This window comes from Crotalus tigris, unplaced genomic scaffold (genome assembly GCF_016545835.1).
Source record: "Crotalus tigris isolate CLP2741 ecotype Arizona unplaced genomic scaffold, ASM1654583v1 scf7180000017666.379230911805:20528666, whole genome shotgun sequence".
Taxonomy (NCBI): Eukaryota; Metazoa; Chordata; class Lepidosauria; order Squamata; family Viperidae; genus Crotalus; species Crotalus tigris.
This window is the reverse complement of record NW_024096552.1, coordinates 1,221,371-1,239,259: the sequence shown is the minus strand read 5'-3', so window position 1 is coordinate 1,239,259 and position 17,889 is coordinate 1,221,371. Positions and strand designations below refer to the sequence as shown.

The window sequence follows — 17,889 nt, the reverse complement described above, 5'->3', positions numbered from 1 at the left end:
AATAATCGTACTATGTATGATTGGAACAATTCCCAGTAGAAAACAATATAACAATTCTTTTTTACTTTATGGAAAGATAATTATTTCCTATTTTTTTGCAGAAACCTTTTGCCTTCAATTGATATTTATCTATAAGCTAGTCTTGCCAACAAGTATCCATTTGGGGAAGAGGTCATTACTATTTTGTGGAGCTGTATACTCTTAGTGATAGATTGTACATCTTGACATTCCTATTTGAGTTTAGTTAATAATAACTAAATAATAACTTAAAGAACCTTAGCAATTAGAACATACAGTATTAGGGACAGCTATACAAGAAACTTAGATATTTGCACTAGACATCTAAGAATGGGCAGTACAGTTCTTTTTAAATTATATGGTTGTTCACAGTGATTGATGTGTCTGTTAAAAGATACAGTAAAATTTCCCTTAATAAAATGAAAAGAAAATTACTCATTATTTTATTATTGTGTTTCAAAAGTGGAAAGCAAATTGACTATATCTGTATCTTAATCATCCCATTTGCATATGGTTACAGTATCTGTTGTAGATTGAAAAGATACATATTATGTGATACATTTTGTTAGCTGCCTTGAGTGCTTATTAGAACACAATAGCAAAGTATATATCAAATAATAAAAACAACTCAGCAAAAGTGTACTCAGATTTTTAATACATAGAATTGTGTGCTGAATTAGTTAGATGTATGTTAACAGCAAGTTATTACCATAGATATTTCTGATTCTCTTGTCTCCAGAATTTTTTTCCAGAACAGATGATTGCTTGGTGTCAGCAATCAAATGATTGTATTCCACAGTCACAGCTTTTACAGGTAAGCTTTTAAAGGAATGCAGTTGCCTTCGAAATTGAGCAAAGGAGATAATAAATGGTACATGACAGAATAGATTGGTCAAAAGAAGGAATATGATTGGACAAAAAAAGGAATATGTTAAGACCAGACAAGCACTGAACTAGCATAGTGTTGAGTTTAAGTTATTATAGCATAGCCTTTGAAATACCTTTTTGAATTTTGGTTAGAATGCAGTGTGTGACCAAATATTCCTTACAGAAAATACAAGGAAAAACATATTTGATTCTTCTAAATGCCAATAAAAACAGTAATTGTTAACTATAGCTAAATGGAATTGACAGATCTCTTTGACATTCAGAATGAAAAGTAAACTGAAAAAGAAGGCTGAATTAGTGACTCCCCCCCCCCAAAGTATCTTATACTGTATGCAGTGTGGTAATATTACTACATTCTGATAAGTTTCTGCTCTCTCTCTCTCTCTCTCTTTTTCATTCAAACAATTCTATGTCAAAATGCCACAATTCAGATATATTTATTTTCTGAGTTCAAGAGAAAAAAAAAGGCTTTGTGATGTGGTGAAGGATTTGCCTGGTGTAGTATTTCCATTGTTTCCTAGGATCTGACTGATTACTGAAGGTTTCATTTTAATTATAGTCTTGGAGGAGGCTCCTTCCATGTATCCAGTTCAAATCATGTGACGCTATATAAACATTAGTTAGTGTTATACAACTGTATTTATACCAGCTATAAATTCTAAATTGTCTTCAAGAGCAGCCTTGCATAAAACAAATTGCATTAATCTAGCTATAAAATAATATGTGCAGGAATTGGCTAGAAACAGAGGCAATTTTGTATATTATTGAATCAGGGTGAAACCTTTCCTGGCAATGAACCTTCTTCATCAGGAATAATGCCATCTCATTCAAAGTAAAGCAGGGCATATCTATTGGAAAAAAGAGTAAAAGGAAAAATTTGTTGAAAATTGCCTTTAATTGTGAGATGTTACTCTTTTCTCTAAGGCAGGGGTCCCTGACCCCTGATACATGGAATGGCAGAAACCAGACCTCACAAACAAGCGAAGCCCCATCTGTGGGATACAGGCAGTATGTGAAACCACATACTTTCTAGTTCATGGAACAACCTCTCTCCATGGAACCAGTACCTGGTACTGAAAAGGTTGGAGGCTGCTGCTCTAAAGCTTTGCAAAGAAGTATAAACTATATGTCAGCTAATAAAATTTACATTATGTGTAATGTGTGTGTGTATATATATATATGTGTGTGTGTCTGTGTGTGTGTGTATGTACAATGAGAGAAAATCCTTGAACTCTGGGAAGGATATAAACCAGCTGTTTATTGTTAAAAAAACTAAAGCAATAAAAACAACTATTTACAATACTCAAAACAACCTATCATTGTATAGATATGCCTGGGATTCATATCTGTTATTAGGAACATATATATGTGTTTGTATGTATGTGTGTATATATTATGAAGAACATAAGAACAGTGTCAAAAAAGAGGAACTAACATCTTCCCTGGTCCAACACCTTAAAGCCACAGAACATGAAATTGACTTTAAAAATACCAGAACTATTGCCAAAAGTGAACATTTTAATAACAGAATAATCAGAGAAGCCATCGAGATAGAAAAACGCCCACACAGCATGAACAAGCAAGATGATACCTCCCACCTACCAGCCATTTGGAAACCCGCCCTTATTGACAAACGATTCCCTAACACAAAAAATGATACCAGACCCACACTCACAAAAACCACACAGGATGTCACCACCAAACATCCACGCAAAAAACAAACCCAAAGCCACACTGACTATGAGGCATGACCACAAACCAGAAGCCAGACCACAGCTGCATCATTAGCCACTTTAAACCCCTTCAATCCATACATGAAGCAAACTGACACCCTCCATGAAGATGAGGCACGACCACGAACGCGAAGCCAAAAAATAGTAAGGCAGCCCAACATCTTAAACCCCCCTGCAACTCAGACTAACCTGAGCACAACCAAACAGAACACTCCCCCAGCCAATCAGAGCACAGCCAACCCCCCCAGCCAATCAGAGCACAGCCAAGCCCCTAACCAATCAGAACACACCTCCACCCAATCAGAACACAGCCAAGCTCCCACCCAATCAGTTCATACCCCCACTGGCAGTTAAAAGGAAGAAACAGCTAAGACCACACATTGCTCCTCGAAGCACGAAGCTGAAAACACCAGCCTGAAGATGACGAATGGGACTTTGTCGAAACGTCGCCAAGACACTTCCAATTTTACGTGGGAGAAAACCCGAACAACCAAAGACCTATATACAAACACCTGCGAAAACCTCAGAAAACATATACATGCATGCATGCATGCATACATACATATACATGCATATATATATATATATATATATATATATATATATATATATATATATATGATTAAAAACATGAATCCCGGGTATACACATAATGTGAAATAAAGGTGATCACCAGGATTAAATCATAAACAAAAATGTTTAATCTACAAAACCAAGCTTTCATCAGTCACACTACCGACATCATCAGGGTATAAAATGCTGGATTCGGGAGTCCTAGCTGCCTTTGCACTCTGACCCTAGATCGGGTCATTGGTCTACTCATTAGCGTTGGCTGTGTAGTTCTTAAAGGAGCATTTCTAAAGTTGTCCTCCCCTCTCCAATTGCTGTTGTTTTCTTTGTGCGGGTGCGGGTGCCTGGAGATCCACTGTTCATCCGCTCCCAGTCGTCTGTCCCCACCCCCTCATTTGTCTTAGCTTGCCTCTGTATTGCTGCGCTGTCTCGCGTGCATGCTTCAAGCTTCGTTCTTCTATTTGCCAGCCCCGCCGCCTTCCTTGCCCGTGTGTAAACTCCTGGGGGGTGTGTGGTCATCTCGTTGTTCCTGTTTCTTATCCCTCCCCCTTTTCTCTCTCGCTAACGGGTATAGGTTGTGCACTGGTAAGATCAAATTCATGCCCATAGTTGGTCTTATAGGTCCAAATCTGTGAATATTGTTCCTGTCTTTTAACTGCCAATGCATGCTCATGCACCCTATTTTTTAACCCTAGTTTTTAACCTTTTAGCAGTCTCCCCAACGTAATTGCAGGAACAGTCCTTGCACTTGATCTTGTATATTATCAAAGATTTTTCCTCATTGGGGAGTGGGTCTTTTGGGTGCATGATCTTGGTCCATAAGGTTTGGTCTGGTTTATAGGTCACTTCTATATTAAAGGGGGCCAGCAATCTGGCTGTTGCCTCTGACACACTACTGATTTATGGGAGAGGGATGCGCACATTTTGCATTTTCATCCTATCAGTTTTTTGCAAGTCTTCACGGGATCTGTGTGGTCTACTATATTTCCTGATAAATTCGGTAGGGTAACCATTGTACTTACAGGTTTGAAAGAGGTGGTTCTTTTCTTCAGTTTTCATCTTGGTTGTATTGCAATGTGAGTCTATCCGTTTTAATAATGTTCTTACACAGCTGATCTTGTGGACCACTGGATGGTTGCTTTTATAGTGGAGGGTCCTGTTGGTATGAGTCGGTTTGTGGTATACCCTTGTGTGTAGAGTCCCATCCGGTTGGCGGTGGACCAACACATCCAAAAAGGCTAAGGAACCCTGATTCTCCTCCTCTGCTGTGAAGCAGATATCTGGGTATACGGAGTTTAACGCATCAATAAAGTTGGCCTTATCTTGCTTCTCAGTAATTACAAACATGTCATCCACATACCGAACCCAAAATTTGGGGTGGTACTGGGTCATCACTATGGCCTCCAGGCATTGCAGGACAGCCTCCACCACTATACTTGAGATGGAGGATCCCATTGGTGTTCCTTTGACCTGTTCGTATGTGGTCCCTTGGAAAGTAAAATATATTTTTAAGCATAATGTTATTAGCTTCACTAGATCCTCAGTGTGGAGGGAATTCTGGTATTGTCCTTGTCCCATTTTGTTAAGGCAGTCTCTTGATGTCATGACTGCCAAGTCTTGGGGGATGGAGGTGAAGAATGAGGTGATGTCAAATGACACCATCACTTCATCTCCTTCCACCTTTAAGAACTTGACTTTCTCTAAAAATTCCCCGGCCAATCTTACTGTGGTTTGGTTGTTATCTACCACGTGGCTGATACAGCCACTCAGCCACTTAGCCAGCTCCGAGGTTGGTGTGCCTTTGAATGAGATAATTGGACATAGGGGAGCCCCCTCTTTGTGAACCTTTGGTAGGCCATAGAACCTAGCCATAGCTGAGCCCCTCAGACGTATTTTCCTCAAGGTGTTTTCATCCATTTTTCCACGATGTTTAAAATTATTTAAAGTTTGTTTATGCTACTTTTAAGCATGGTCATGGGGTCTCCAACGATGACTTTATATGCTGTTGTGTCACTAAGTAGTACCAGGACTTTATCAGTGTATTGTATTCTATCCATAACCACCGTCGCCCTGCCCTTATCCGCTGGTAGAATAATGATGGTGTGGTCTTTTCTAAGTTGTTCTGAGGCCTCCTTCTCCTTTCTGGATAGTGTTTGGCATTATTTGGCATTAGTAGCCCCGTGACCCTTTGTCTGATGGAGTTTTTGATCTCATCCCCCACCCTAATCCATTGTATGGCGGGTTCCAATGCCGCCACGAAATCTAATGGTTGTCCATCCGCCAAATTGTGTCCCGTATCCTGTTCGAGCAAGGTGATCTGTTCTCGGGTCAGTGTTTTTTTTTTTAATTATTAAAAATTTTTATAAATTTTTACAAAAAGACAAAAAAAAACAATACAATACAATACAAAAACAAAGCAAAACAAAACAAAGCAAAACAAAACAAAACAACCCTTCCCCAACCCTCCCCAAAACCCCCACTCCCTCCCCCCCCCAGAGCTTCCCAGAACAGAATATAGGTTTAATTAAAAAAAGTTAAAAAAATTATATGAAAAAAAAAGAATATAACACTAAAATATATGTATATATATAAAAATAAAAGTTATAAAAAAGCTAGATGATATTTTTTATATCCAATTTAAATTGTATAAACTTTATCCATTTATCCCAAACAGCAAGAAATTTCTCTTGCGATTGTTCTTTTAAGAAAGCCGAAATCTTTGCCATTTCCGCCAAATAAGACACTTTAAGAAACCATTCCTGCAAAGTAGGCAAAGATTCCTTCTTCCAATATTGTCCTACTAACAGCCTTGCGGCTGTAATCAAGTTCAACATCAATATAACCTCCTTTGTATCACAATCAGTAACTATACCTAATAAAAATAATTGTGGAGTAAATTTTACCCTCCTTCTAAAAATTCTCTGAATATTCCACCATATCTTAATCCAAAAAGCTTTTATATTTCTGCACGAACACCAGATATGATAATAGGTGGCATCCAAACAACCACATCTCCAACATTTAGGCTGTAGGTCAGGGTACATAAAAGACAATTTTTGTGGATCAAGGTGCCATCTATAAAACATTTTATAAAAATTCTCCCTTAAATTCTGTGCTTGTATAAATTTAACATTTCTCACCCAGATAGTTTCCCAGGTATCCAGTAGAAGTGGTTCACCAAAATTCTGCGCCCATTTAATCATACAATCCTTCATTAATTCTGTTTCTGAATCCAATTCCACTAGAACCCCATAAATTCTCTTAATATGAGTTTGTCTTTGATCCTTCACTTGCTTAATAAAATTTTCATCTTCTCTGAGAAAACCCACCTTACGATCCATCTTCCATCTGTCTACTAATTGCCTATATTGAAACCAAGAATAAATGATATTTTCATGTGCTAGCTCTTCCAATAGTTTTAACTGCCAATTTTGTCCATCCCATCTAAGTAACTGTGTATAAGACACCGTATCCATTTTGACACCTCTTTTTATCCCCTCTATCACATGCCAAGGTATAGCCCATAATGGTATTTTAAAATCACTTTTATAATATTTTCTCCAGACCCTAAGTAAAGAGATTCTTATAATATGAGATTTAAAAGCCCGGTCCACTTTTTATTAAATATTAAATAGGCATGCCAACCAAAAAGTAAATCCCATCCCTCCAAATGGAGTATCTCCAAATTTGTTAAATTTACCCAATCACTAATTGATGTTAAAACCACCGCATCATAATATAATTTCAAATTCGGTACCTTGAGTCCACCTCTCTCACGGGAGTCTTGCATGATTTTAAACTTTACCCTTGGTTTTTTCCCTGCCCAGATAAATTTGTTAATACCTTTCTGCCATTCACTTAAATTAATCTCATTCTTCAAAATCGGTAACATTTGAAACAAGAAAAGGAACTTGGGTAGAACATTCATTTTTATCACTGCAATTCTTCCCATGAGAGATAATTGCAACTTCTCCCAATTCCTCAAGTCTTTCTGTACTCTAACCCACAACCTTTCATAATTATTCTTAAACAATTTTGCATTAGAAACAGATAAAATCACCCCCAAATATTTTACCTTATTAACAATTTCAAAACCCGTCAAATTAACCAAAATCTGCTTCTCCCGAATAGTCATATTTTTAGGTAGGATTTTAGTCTTATTAACATTAATCTTAAAACCCGAAACCAAACCATAATGATAAGTCAACTGTAATAACTTTACTACAGAATAAGTAGGTTGCGACAAAGTAACCACCAAGTCATCTGCAAAAGCTCTTAACTTATATTCTTTTTTGTTAACTTCTATTCCTTTTATCTCCTGCGACTCTCGAATTTTGATCAACAATATTTCCAATGTTAAAACAAACAGCAACGGTGATAATGGACATCCCTGCCTAGTACCTTTCTCTATTGTAAAAACCTCTGACAAACCTCCATTAACAATAAGTTGTGCCGTTTGTTTTTGGTATATTGCCGTAAGAGCTTGTAATATCTTTTCACCAAGATTCATCTCTTCAATTACTCTTAACATAAAATGCCAATTCAATTGATCAAAAGCTTTTTCAGCATCTAAAAATATCAGCCCTGCAGAAACTTGATTATTCTTATCTAGATATTCTAATAAATTAATAATTTGTCTAGCATTATTTTTCATGTACCTACCAGTTATAAACCCAGATTGATCCTTGTGCACAAGATAATGCACAACCCTCATAAGCCTATTTGCTAAAATTTTTGCAAATATCTTATAGTCAACATTTAAAAGAGATATAGGTATATAATTCTTTGGTAAAGTAGGATCTTGATCCTCTTTTGGGATCAAGGATATAAAAGCACTACGCCATGAAGGAGGAATCTCTGAGCCCTGTAAAATATTATTAAAAAGATCACCTAATGGTTGAATCATCTCTTCCATTAGAGCTTTGTAATAAACAGATGTCAACCCATCCGTGCCCGGTGCTTTCCCTGGTTTCAATTGTTTGATTGCTATCGCAATTTCCTCATTAGTAATTAAACCATTAATTTCATGTTTCTGGTCCTCTGTCAGTTTGGGAAAGTTGGCCTCACTTAAATATTTATTTATATCTAAAATTTGCACATTAGTAGATTTATATAATTTTTGATAATAATCTAAAAAAGATTTCTTAATCAATTCCTTCTGATACACTAGTTTACCCTTATAGTTTATTTTATCTATTATTCTCTGTCTCTGTTTCTTTCTTAGTTGATAAGCCAACCATCTCCCTGGTTTATTAGCATTAAAAAATGTATTTTGTTTCATAAACAATAAATTGGTTGCGGATTGATCCGCCATCAACATGTTAAATTGTGTTCTTAGCAACTTTATAGATTCTTTAGTCCTTTCATCTGAAGGATTTAAAATCAAAAACTTTTCTTTTAATTTGATCTCATCTTCCAATTCTTTACGTTTCTGAATCTGCTTTTGCCTATGAAAGTTATTCATTTTTATCAAAATCCCACACATAAATGCTTTACCTGCATCCCATACCATTGACATTGAAGTCCCCTTATACATATTCAAAGCAAAATAATCCTTTAAACACTCCTTTAACTTTTGAACATTCTTTTCTCGTCTAAATAAGTTCTCATTCACCCTCCAGGATCTTCTCTCCTCTTTTTCTTGAGTCAGCTCCATCCAAACTGGACTATGATCCATCAGCGGGTCTGTGTTTTAAAGGATAAATTATGGACTAACCCCTTGTTATAATTGTGGTCTTCCAACATCTGTAATGTTTCCATTTTGCGTTGGAGTGTTGTGGTTGTCTGGCGACTTGCCCTCATGGTGGCTTGATGAATCTGATGATCAAGTGCCTCAAAGTGTTGATGTGTTAATTCTGCGTTGCAGCATTCACGACAGCCTTGGATCCATGTCTTCCAAACGCCTATCCGCCTGTGTTGGTCATTGATTAGAGCACACAAGGTGCGATGTTGGAATTGGCAAATGGCCAGTTGGCATTCCATAGAGTCAATTATGGGTCTCCTTCTCAAAGGCTTGGGGGGAAGATCTCCTCGGTTGCAATCATGAAGAAACGTTAACTTACAGTAGCTACTGGACATGCGTCCTGCCAGTTTCTCCCATTTTCTTGCATGGAGCAATACTGCTGTATCGTAATAATCCCTAATTATACTAAAAATTCGAATCCTGGGTAAATTCATATAATAGAAATAAAATAGTCCGAGCACCAGGATAATATTAAAACAAAAACTGTTTAATACAAAAACTAAAGCTAAGCTTTCATCGGCCAACACTGCCGACATCATCAGAGCATAATACAAGATTACTGGGAGTCCTTTTTATATTGCTGGCGGAAATATAATATACCCCTTAGTGGTATCCTTGGATATAGGTTGTGCACTGGTAAGATCAAATTCATGCCCATAGTTGGTCATACGGGTCCAAATCTGTGAATATTGTTCCTGTCTTTTAACTGCCAGTGCATGCTCATGCACCCTAGTTTTAATCTTTTAGTAGTATCCCCAACATAATTGCAGGAACAGTCCTTGCACTTGATCTTGTATATTATCGAAGATTTTTCCTCGTTGGGGGGTGGGTCTTTTGGGTGCATGATCTTGGTCCGTAAGGGAGGCCACCTACTCAAGGAAGCCTGGCTTTCTGATGACAATTCTATCAATCGCCACATAGAACTTTGCCCAGTATACCAAACACTCAAGATATGGGAAAAACAACACCATAGCTCACAACGGAGGCAATTTGCATATACCCCACAAGATCAGAGGGAAGGGGAGATGAAGGAGGTAGCCCATTTGTGCGATAATGAACTCACAGCATATCCTACAAGGGGAACAAAAAAAAAGGAGACAAAAAAACCCCCATAGACACCCCAAATACGCACACCCCAATCCACCCCACAACAAGGAGAAATAATGACAGATGCGAACGACACGGTCATGTCATGGTTCCAGCTAATGAAACACTTCAAAGAACTTCCAGGCATTGATTTTCCTAAAAGTCTTTTATTATGTTACAAAATGTCAGCACAGCATAACGAAGGGATGCTAAGATCTAAAATCCTCACCCATGAGCAGTTTTTTTTGCTAGCATTTCCACTCCCTATTTTGCTGTCATGATTTACATTCTCCAATTAGTGTGAAGGGCAAAGGTTCCCTTCCTTTCACTTTCGCAGACTTTTCCCTCCCCCCCCTTCTCCTCTGTATTAACTCTAAAAATACCAGACAGTTCTGCATATTTTGTCAAAGCAAGAATATACAATATTGCAGCGTTGACATCCAGTCCCTCTTACAAGAAGGACAGATCCTGTAATGTAAACAAAAGCATATGTTAATGATTAGTTTTCGGTTTGTTGTGATGTTTTACATGAAACCTTTTGACCAATCTATCAACTTTCACTTCACTGGATTTCACCCAGGTGGCTTCAGACAACAGGTATCCCTTCCATTGTACTAGGTAATGCAATTTCCCTTTAAAGATTCTAGAGTTAAGAATACGTTTCATAGTGGGTCTGTCCTGCAACTACGAGGGGCCCAGGTGCCTTCTTTGGGGGAGGTCTTAAAATGGAGGCCCGATAAGATTTCAACAAGTTGCAATGGAAGACTGGGTGAATTCTTCCTAAAAGTCTAGGGAGTTTTAGTTTTATGGTGACCAGATTGATGATCCTTACTATGGGGAAAGGCCCCAAGAATTTTGGTCCCAATTTCTTGCTGGGCAATTTGAGGCGTAGATATTTAGTTGACAAATAAACCTTTTCTCCAACTTGGAATGTTCTTTGGGGAGCCCTCTTTTTATCAGCCTGCTTTTTATAGGTTTCAAAAGACTTTTTTAAAGCAGTTTTTGTGTTTCTCCAAACTTCTTCCCATCCCCTCATCCATTGGTCAAGTGTCTGGGAAGTGGAGGGGACCTGGAGGTATTCAGGTATTAATAGTAATAGTAATAGTAGTAAAGTTGGAAGGGACCTTGGAGGTCATCTAGTCCAACCCCCTGCTCGGGCAGGAAACCCTACGCTATTTCGGACAAATGGCTGTCCCGTCTCTTCTTAAAAACTTCCAGTGTTGGAGCATTTACTGCTTCTGGAGGCAAGCTGTTCCACTGATTAATTGTTCTCACTGTCAGGAAGTTTCTCCTTAGTTCTAGGTTGATTCTCTCCTTGATGAGTTTCCACCCGTTTCTTCTTGTCCTGCCTTCAGGTGCTTTGGAAAATAGCTTAATTCCCTCTTCTTTATGGCAGCCCCGGAGATATTGGAATACTGCTATCATGTCCCCCCTTGTCCTTCTCTTCGTTAAACTAGACATACCCAATTCTCGCAACCGTTCCTTATATGTTTTAGCCTCCAGTCCCCTAATCATCTTTGTTGCTCTTCTCTGTACTCTTTCTAGAGTCTCAACATCTTTTTTAATCGTGGTGACCAAAACTGGATGCAGTATTCCAAGTGTGGCCTTACCAAGGCATTGAAGAGTGGTATTAATACTTCACGTGATCTTGATTCTATCCCTCTGTTAATGCAGCCTAGCACTGTGTTGGCCTTTTTGGCAGCTGCAGCACACTGCTGGCTCATATTTAAGTGATTGTCTACTAGGACTCCGAGGTCCCTCTCACAGCTGAACTCTTTTCCTGTGGCCACTCTGAAATGCATGTAGCCGGTGCTGCTATGCACAGAATTATTGTACACCACCTCCGTGAAAGGGAGGAGGTCAGTCCAGTTTGTCTGTTGGTAGGAAACATAGCATCTAAGATATTGCTCCACCATTTTGTTAGCGGATTTTGCAGCCCCATTGGTGGCTGGATGAAAAGCAGGATAAACCTTGAGATGATCCAATTAATGTAAGGAAACTTCTCCAAAACTTCGCTGTGAACTGCACCCCCCTGTCCGAAATTATTCGCTTAGGGGCACCATGCAGCCAGTAGATATGTTTCAGGACCAATTTGGTCAGTCATTGGGCAGATGGGAGTCCATTGCAGGCGATGAAATGACCTGCTTCAAGAACAGGTCTATTATAGTCTAGATGACAGTATTTCCACTACTTTCAGGTAGGTCTACAATAAAGTCCATAGCTATTTCTTCCCATGGTTGAGAAGGGTTTGCCATGGGTTGCAGTAACCCAGGGATTTTCCCTGGGATTCTTTTCATTGTGGCACATACAGTACAACTTTTTACATAGTTTTCCACATCCTTTTCAGGTCCCACCACCAAAATTGCCAGCGGGTGAGGTGTAGGGTTTTCAAATATCCAAAGTGTCCAGCCTGTTTTACATCATGGCTGTGTTTGAGAGTATTGAGACAGAGGGCTTCTGGCAAATATAGTTTCCCCCCTTTGTAAGCCAAGCCATCCCTGCACGTTAGGGAGGTTTGATTATCTTTGAACCATTGGTTAGTGAGGAGCTCTCATTTTATTTTCTTTACTCAAGGGTCATCAGGATTGGGGACCCTGTGAGGTGTAAGTTGAACAGCAGTTTGTAGATTGGGAATAATCGCCTCGTTAACCTCCTCCCATTCGCTTTTGTATTGGGGTAACCGCGATAGTGCATCAGCTAGAAGGTTCTTTCCTCCTGGTATGTACTTTAGAGTGAAGTTGAAGTGGTTAAAGTACTGTGCCCACCGCACTTGCTTTGGGGACAATTTGCAGGGAGTTTTCAGTGCTTCTAGATTTTGTGATCTTTCTTTTTTTTTTTTTATTAAAAATTTTTATAAATTTTTACAAAAAGACAAAAAAAAACAATACAATACAATACAAAAACAAAGCAAAACAAAACAAAGCAAAGCAAAACAAAACAACCCTTCCCCAACCCTCCCCAAAACCCCCACTCCCTCCCCCCCCGGAGCTTCCCAGAGCAGAATATAGGTTTAATTTAAAAAAGTTAAAAAAAATTATATGAAAAAAAAGAATATAACACTAAAATATATGTGTATATATAAAAATAAAAGTTATAAAAAAGCTAAATGATATTTTTTTATATCCAATTTAAATTGTATAAACTTTATCCATTTATCCCAAACAGCAAGAAATTTCTCTTGCGATTGTTCTTTTAAGAAAGCCGAAATCTTTGCCATTTCCGCCAAATAAGACACTTTAAGAAAACATTCCTGCAAAGTAGGCAAAGATTCCTTCTTCCAATATTGTCCTACTAACAGCCTTGCGGCTGTGATCAAGTTCAACATCAATATAACCTACTTTGTATCACAATCAGTAACTATACCTAATAAAAATAATTGTGGAGTAAATTTTACCCTCCTTCTAAAAATTCTCTGAATATTCCACCATATCTTAATCCAAAAAGCTTTTATATTTCTGCACGACCACCAGATATGATAATAGGTGGCATCCAAACAACCACATCTCCAACATTTAGGCTGTAGGTCAGGGTACATAAAGGACAATTTTTGTGGATCAAGGTGCCATCTATAAAACATTTTATAAAAATTCTCCCTTAAATTCTGTGCTTGTGTAAATTTAACATTTCTCACCCAGATTATCTCCAAATTTGTTAAATTTACCCAATCACTAGTTAATGTTAAAACCACCGCATCATAATATAATTTCAAATTCGGTACCTTGAGTCCACCTCTCTCTGGGAGTCTTGCATGATTTTAAACTTTACCCTTGATTTTTTCCCTGCCCAGATAAATTTGTTAATACCTTTCTGCCATTCATTTAAAATAATCTCATTCTTCAAAATCGGTAACATTTGAAACAAAAAAAGAAACTTGGGTAGAACATTCATTTTTATCACTGCAATTCTTCCCATGAGAGATAATTGCAACTTCTCCCAATTCCTCAAGTCTTTCTGTACTCTAACCCACAACCTTTCATAATTATTCTTAAACAATTTTGCATTAGAAACAGATAAAATCACCCCCAAATATTTTACCTTATTAACAATTTCAAAACCCGTCAAATTAACCAAAATCTGCTTCTCCCGAATAGTCATATTTTTAGGTAGGATTTTAGTCTTATTAACATTAATCTTAAAACCCGAAACCAAACCATAATGATAAGTCAACTGTAATAACTTTACTACAGAATAAATAGGTTGCGACAAAGTAACCACCAAGTCATCTGCAAAAGCTCTTAATTTATATTCTTTTTTGTTAACTTCTATTCCTTTTATTTCCTGCGACTCTCGAATTTTAATCAACAATATTTCCAATGTTAAAACAAACAGCAACGGTTATAATGGACATCCCTGCCTAGTACCTTTCTCTATTGTAAAAACCTCTGACAAACCTCCATTAACAATAAGTTGTGCCGTTTGTTTTTGGTATATTGCCGTAAGAGCTTGTAATATCTTTTCACCAAGATTCATCTCTTCAGTTACTCTTAACATAAAATGCCAATTCAATTGATCAAAAGCTTTTTCAGCATCTAAAAATATCAGCCCTGCAGAAACTTGATTATTCTTATCTAGATATTCTAATAAATTAATAATTTGTCTAGCATTATTTTTCATGTACCTACCAGTTATAAACCCAGATTGATCCTTGTGCACAAGATGATGCACAACCCTCATAAGCCTATTTGCTAAAATTTTTGCAAATATCTTCTAGTCAACATTTAAAAGAGATATAGGTCTATAATTCTTTGGTAAAGTAAGATCTTGATCCTCTTTTGGGATCAAGGATATAAAAGCACTACGCCATGAGGGAGGAATCTCTGAGCCCTGTAAAATATTATTAAAAAGATCACCTAATGGTTGAATCATCTCTTCCATTAAAGCTTTGTAATAAACAGATGTCAACCCATCCGTGCCCGGTGCTTTCCCTGGTTTCAATTGTTTGATTGCTATCGCAATTTCCTCATTAGTAATTAAACCATTAATTTCATGTTTCTGGTCCTCTGTCAGTTTGGGAAAGTTGGCCTCGCTTAAATATTTATTTATATCTAAAATTTGCACATTAGTAGATTTATATAATTTTTGATAGTAATCTAAAAAAGATTTCTTAATCAATTACTTCTGATACACTAGTTTACCCTTATAGTTTATTTTATCTATTATTCTCTGTCTCTGTTTCTTTCTTAATTGATAAGCCAACCATCTCCCTGGTTTATTAGCATTACAAAATGTATTTTGTTTCATAAACAATAAATTGGTTGCGGATTGATCCGCCATCAACATGTTAAATTGTGTTCTTAGCAACTTTATAGATTCTTTAATCCTTTCATCTGAAGGATTTAAAATCACAAACTTTTCTTTTAATTTGATCTCATCTTCCAATTCTTTACGTTTCTGAGTCTGCTTTTGCCTATGAAAGTTATTCATTTTTATCAAAATCCCACGCATAAATGCTTTACCTGCATCCCATACCATTGACATTGAAGTCCCCTTATACATATTCAGAGCAAAATAATCCTTTAAACACTCCTTTAACTTTTGAACATTCTTTTCTTGTCTAAATAAGTTCTCATTCACCCTCCAGGATCTTCTCTCCTCTTTTTCTTGAGTCAGCTCCATCCAAACTGGACTATGATCCGTCAACGATCTAGGAAAAATCTTTACATTCTTTACTCTATTATATAAATCTGTTGTAATCAAAAAGAAATCAATTCTTGAAAAGGATTGGTGTCTATCTGAGAAGAAGGTAAAGTCTCTCTCCTCTTGATTACATTCCCGCCAATAGTCCCTTAGTTCCCAGTCCTCTTTCATGTCAAAAAAGGCTTTAGGTAGTTTTGCCTGTTTAAAAAGAGGAGAAGAACCTTTCTTGTCCCTTTGTATATCTAGGACACCATTCCAATCACCCATTAATATCAAGGATCTATAATCCAGCAAAGTTATTTTTTGATGTAACAATCTATAAAATTGTTCCTGTTGCTGATTTGGTGCATAAAGTCCCACTATAAGTATTTTCTTACCATATAAACCAAGTTCAATCATTACATATCTTCCTTGGGGATCTGATTCTACCAGACAAGCTGGTAAATTTTGCTTCACATAAATAACCACTCCCCCCTTTTTCCCAGGAGCTGAGGATACAAAATGAGATCCCAGATGGGCGTTAACTAAATATTTTTGATCTTTAAGTAAAATATGAGTTTCCTGTAGGCAAATAACATCATTATTATGTTGCTTTAAGTAGTAAAAGATTTTCTTTCTTTTCTGAGGGGAATTTAGACCGTTAACATTCCAGGTCAGAAACTTTGCCATCTCCCTTGACCAGGAGCCTGGAGAAGACTACCTGGAGATCTGCCATTGCTGTATGTGTTGCAGAACTCTTGGGTCTTGCTCCTCCCACCGGCAATGAAGCACTTTCCGAAGAAGATTCTTTAATTTCTTTCTTTTGTTGCTCCTTTTCCTTACGTCTATGTGCTGCACGGGTCATCCTCTGCTCTTTAACCTCTGTTTGACATTGCCATTCAGCTTGCATCTTCCCAGCAGAGATCAGACCTAATGTTTCAGGTTGCTGTTCCAGCTCTTTACCACTCAAGAACTTCTGAACAGATGAAGCTGAGCCTGCACCCAGGACCGTATTATAAAACTCTTTAGCTTTGGCAACCTTATTCAGCCTATGACGCATTCCCGCATGGCTCAGAGTAATGCCCATCGGGATCTCCCATCTGAATGGCATCAATCTAGCTTTAAGCTCATTAGCTAAGAAAGCAAAATCTTTCCTGTTTCTTAGGATTTTTGATGGGATTTCCTTTATCAACATCTTGGGCAGCAATCTGGAATCTCTTATTATAAAAAGCTTGTATAATTTCATTACGCAGAGACTTCTTTGTAAAATAAATCACAACATCTCTGGGCAAGTTCTTCTGCTTCGCAATCCAGGAATTAACTCTATAAATTTTTTCCACTTCTCTGCGTAATTCTCCTTTATCCATATTCAAAGCAACAGCTAAATCACTAAGCACCATCTCCATCAAATCTTGATTCATGTCCTCCTTCAGACCCCTGATCCTCAGGGCGTGCTCCATCTCCCTATACTGAGACATAAGGATATCTTCTTGTGAAATCTCCATCTTCCTTTCCATATCTTGAAATTTATCCTCAAAAAAGTCAACTTTGTCTGCGACTTCCTCCACTCTCAAGTCCAGCTTCACCACCACAGAAGCCAAACCTGATAAGGCTGTAACTATATCTTGCCGCATAATAGTATTATTATCCTCTAATGAGTCCTTCATTTCATTTAATTCCACTTTAATTTCAGATTTAATCTGTACAACAAGTTGCTTCATTTCATCTCTAATTTGAGATACAGCATCTCCCATTATGTCTTTAATCTCTTGTGCAGACAGGCCTGGCAAAGGAGGGGAAGGTGGTGGCTGGGTCGGTGGTACATGTTTAGGTTGTTGTTGTATAGTTAAAAGTTGTGGGAGAGGAAACCACCTTGGGTAGTATAGAAGGCGGTTGTCTCTTTGAAGCCATTTTTTAAAACACAGTTCTCTCTTCCCTTCTCCCCAAAAAAAGGGAAGGGGGAGATAAAAATTAAAAGAAACAAAAATACTGTAATCCTTAGAATTCCGAAAAAAAAGAGAAAAAATCAAGAAAAAAATCCAAAGCTGAGAACAAGGAAATCAAGAACAGTCGTTTAAGTCCATTACCTTTCCATACCTCAACTGGCACCTTGCTCCCTTCTAGATAGTGTCGCCAGTTTAATAGTGCCCATCTAATTGCAAAGGCCTCTTTCTCCGAGACTGCCCATCTCCACTCGCTCTCAGTAAATTTCTTAGAGGTGTAGGCACAGGGTTG

At 37.6% G+C, this 17,889-nt stretch overlaps 1 protein-coding gene across 6 annotated transcripts in view; it reads left to right on the top strand.

Annotated features, from left to right (window-relative positions):
• The window catches only part of GRB10 (growth factor receptor bound protein 10), a 359,795-nt gene that overhangs the window by 268,545 nt on the left and 73,361 nt on the right, over nucleotides 1-17,889 (top strand). For all 6 annotated transcript variants that reach the window (XM_039336399.1, XM_039336398.1, XM_039336397.1 and 3 more), the window contains one exon: nucleotides 758-832. In XM_039336399.1, the coding sequence (XP_039192333.1) occupies nucleotides 758-832 (75 nt within the window). The remainder of the gene's footprint in view (nucleotides 1-757; nucleotides 833-17,889) is intronic.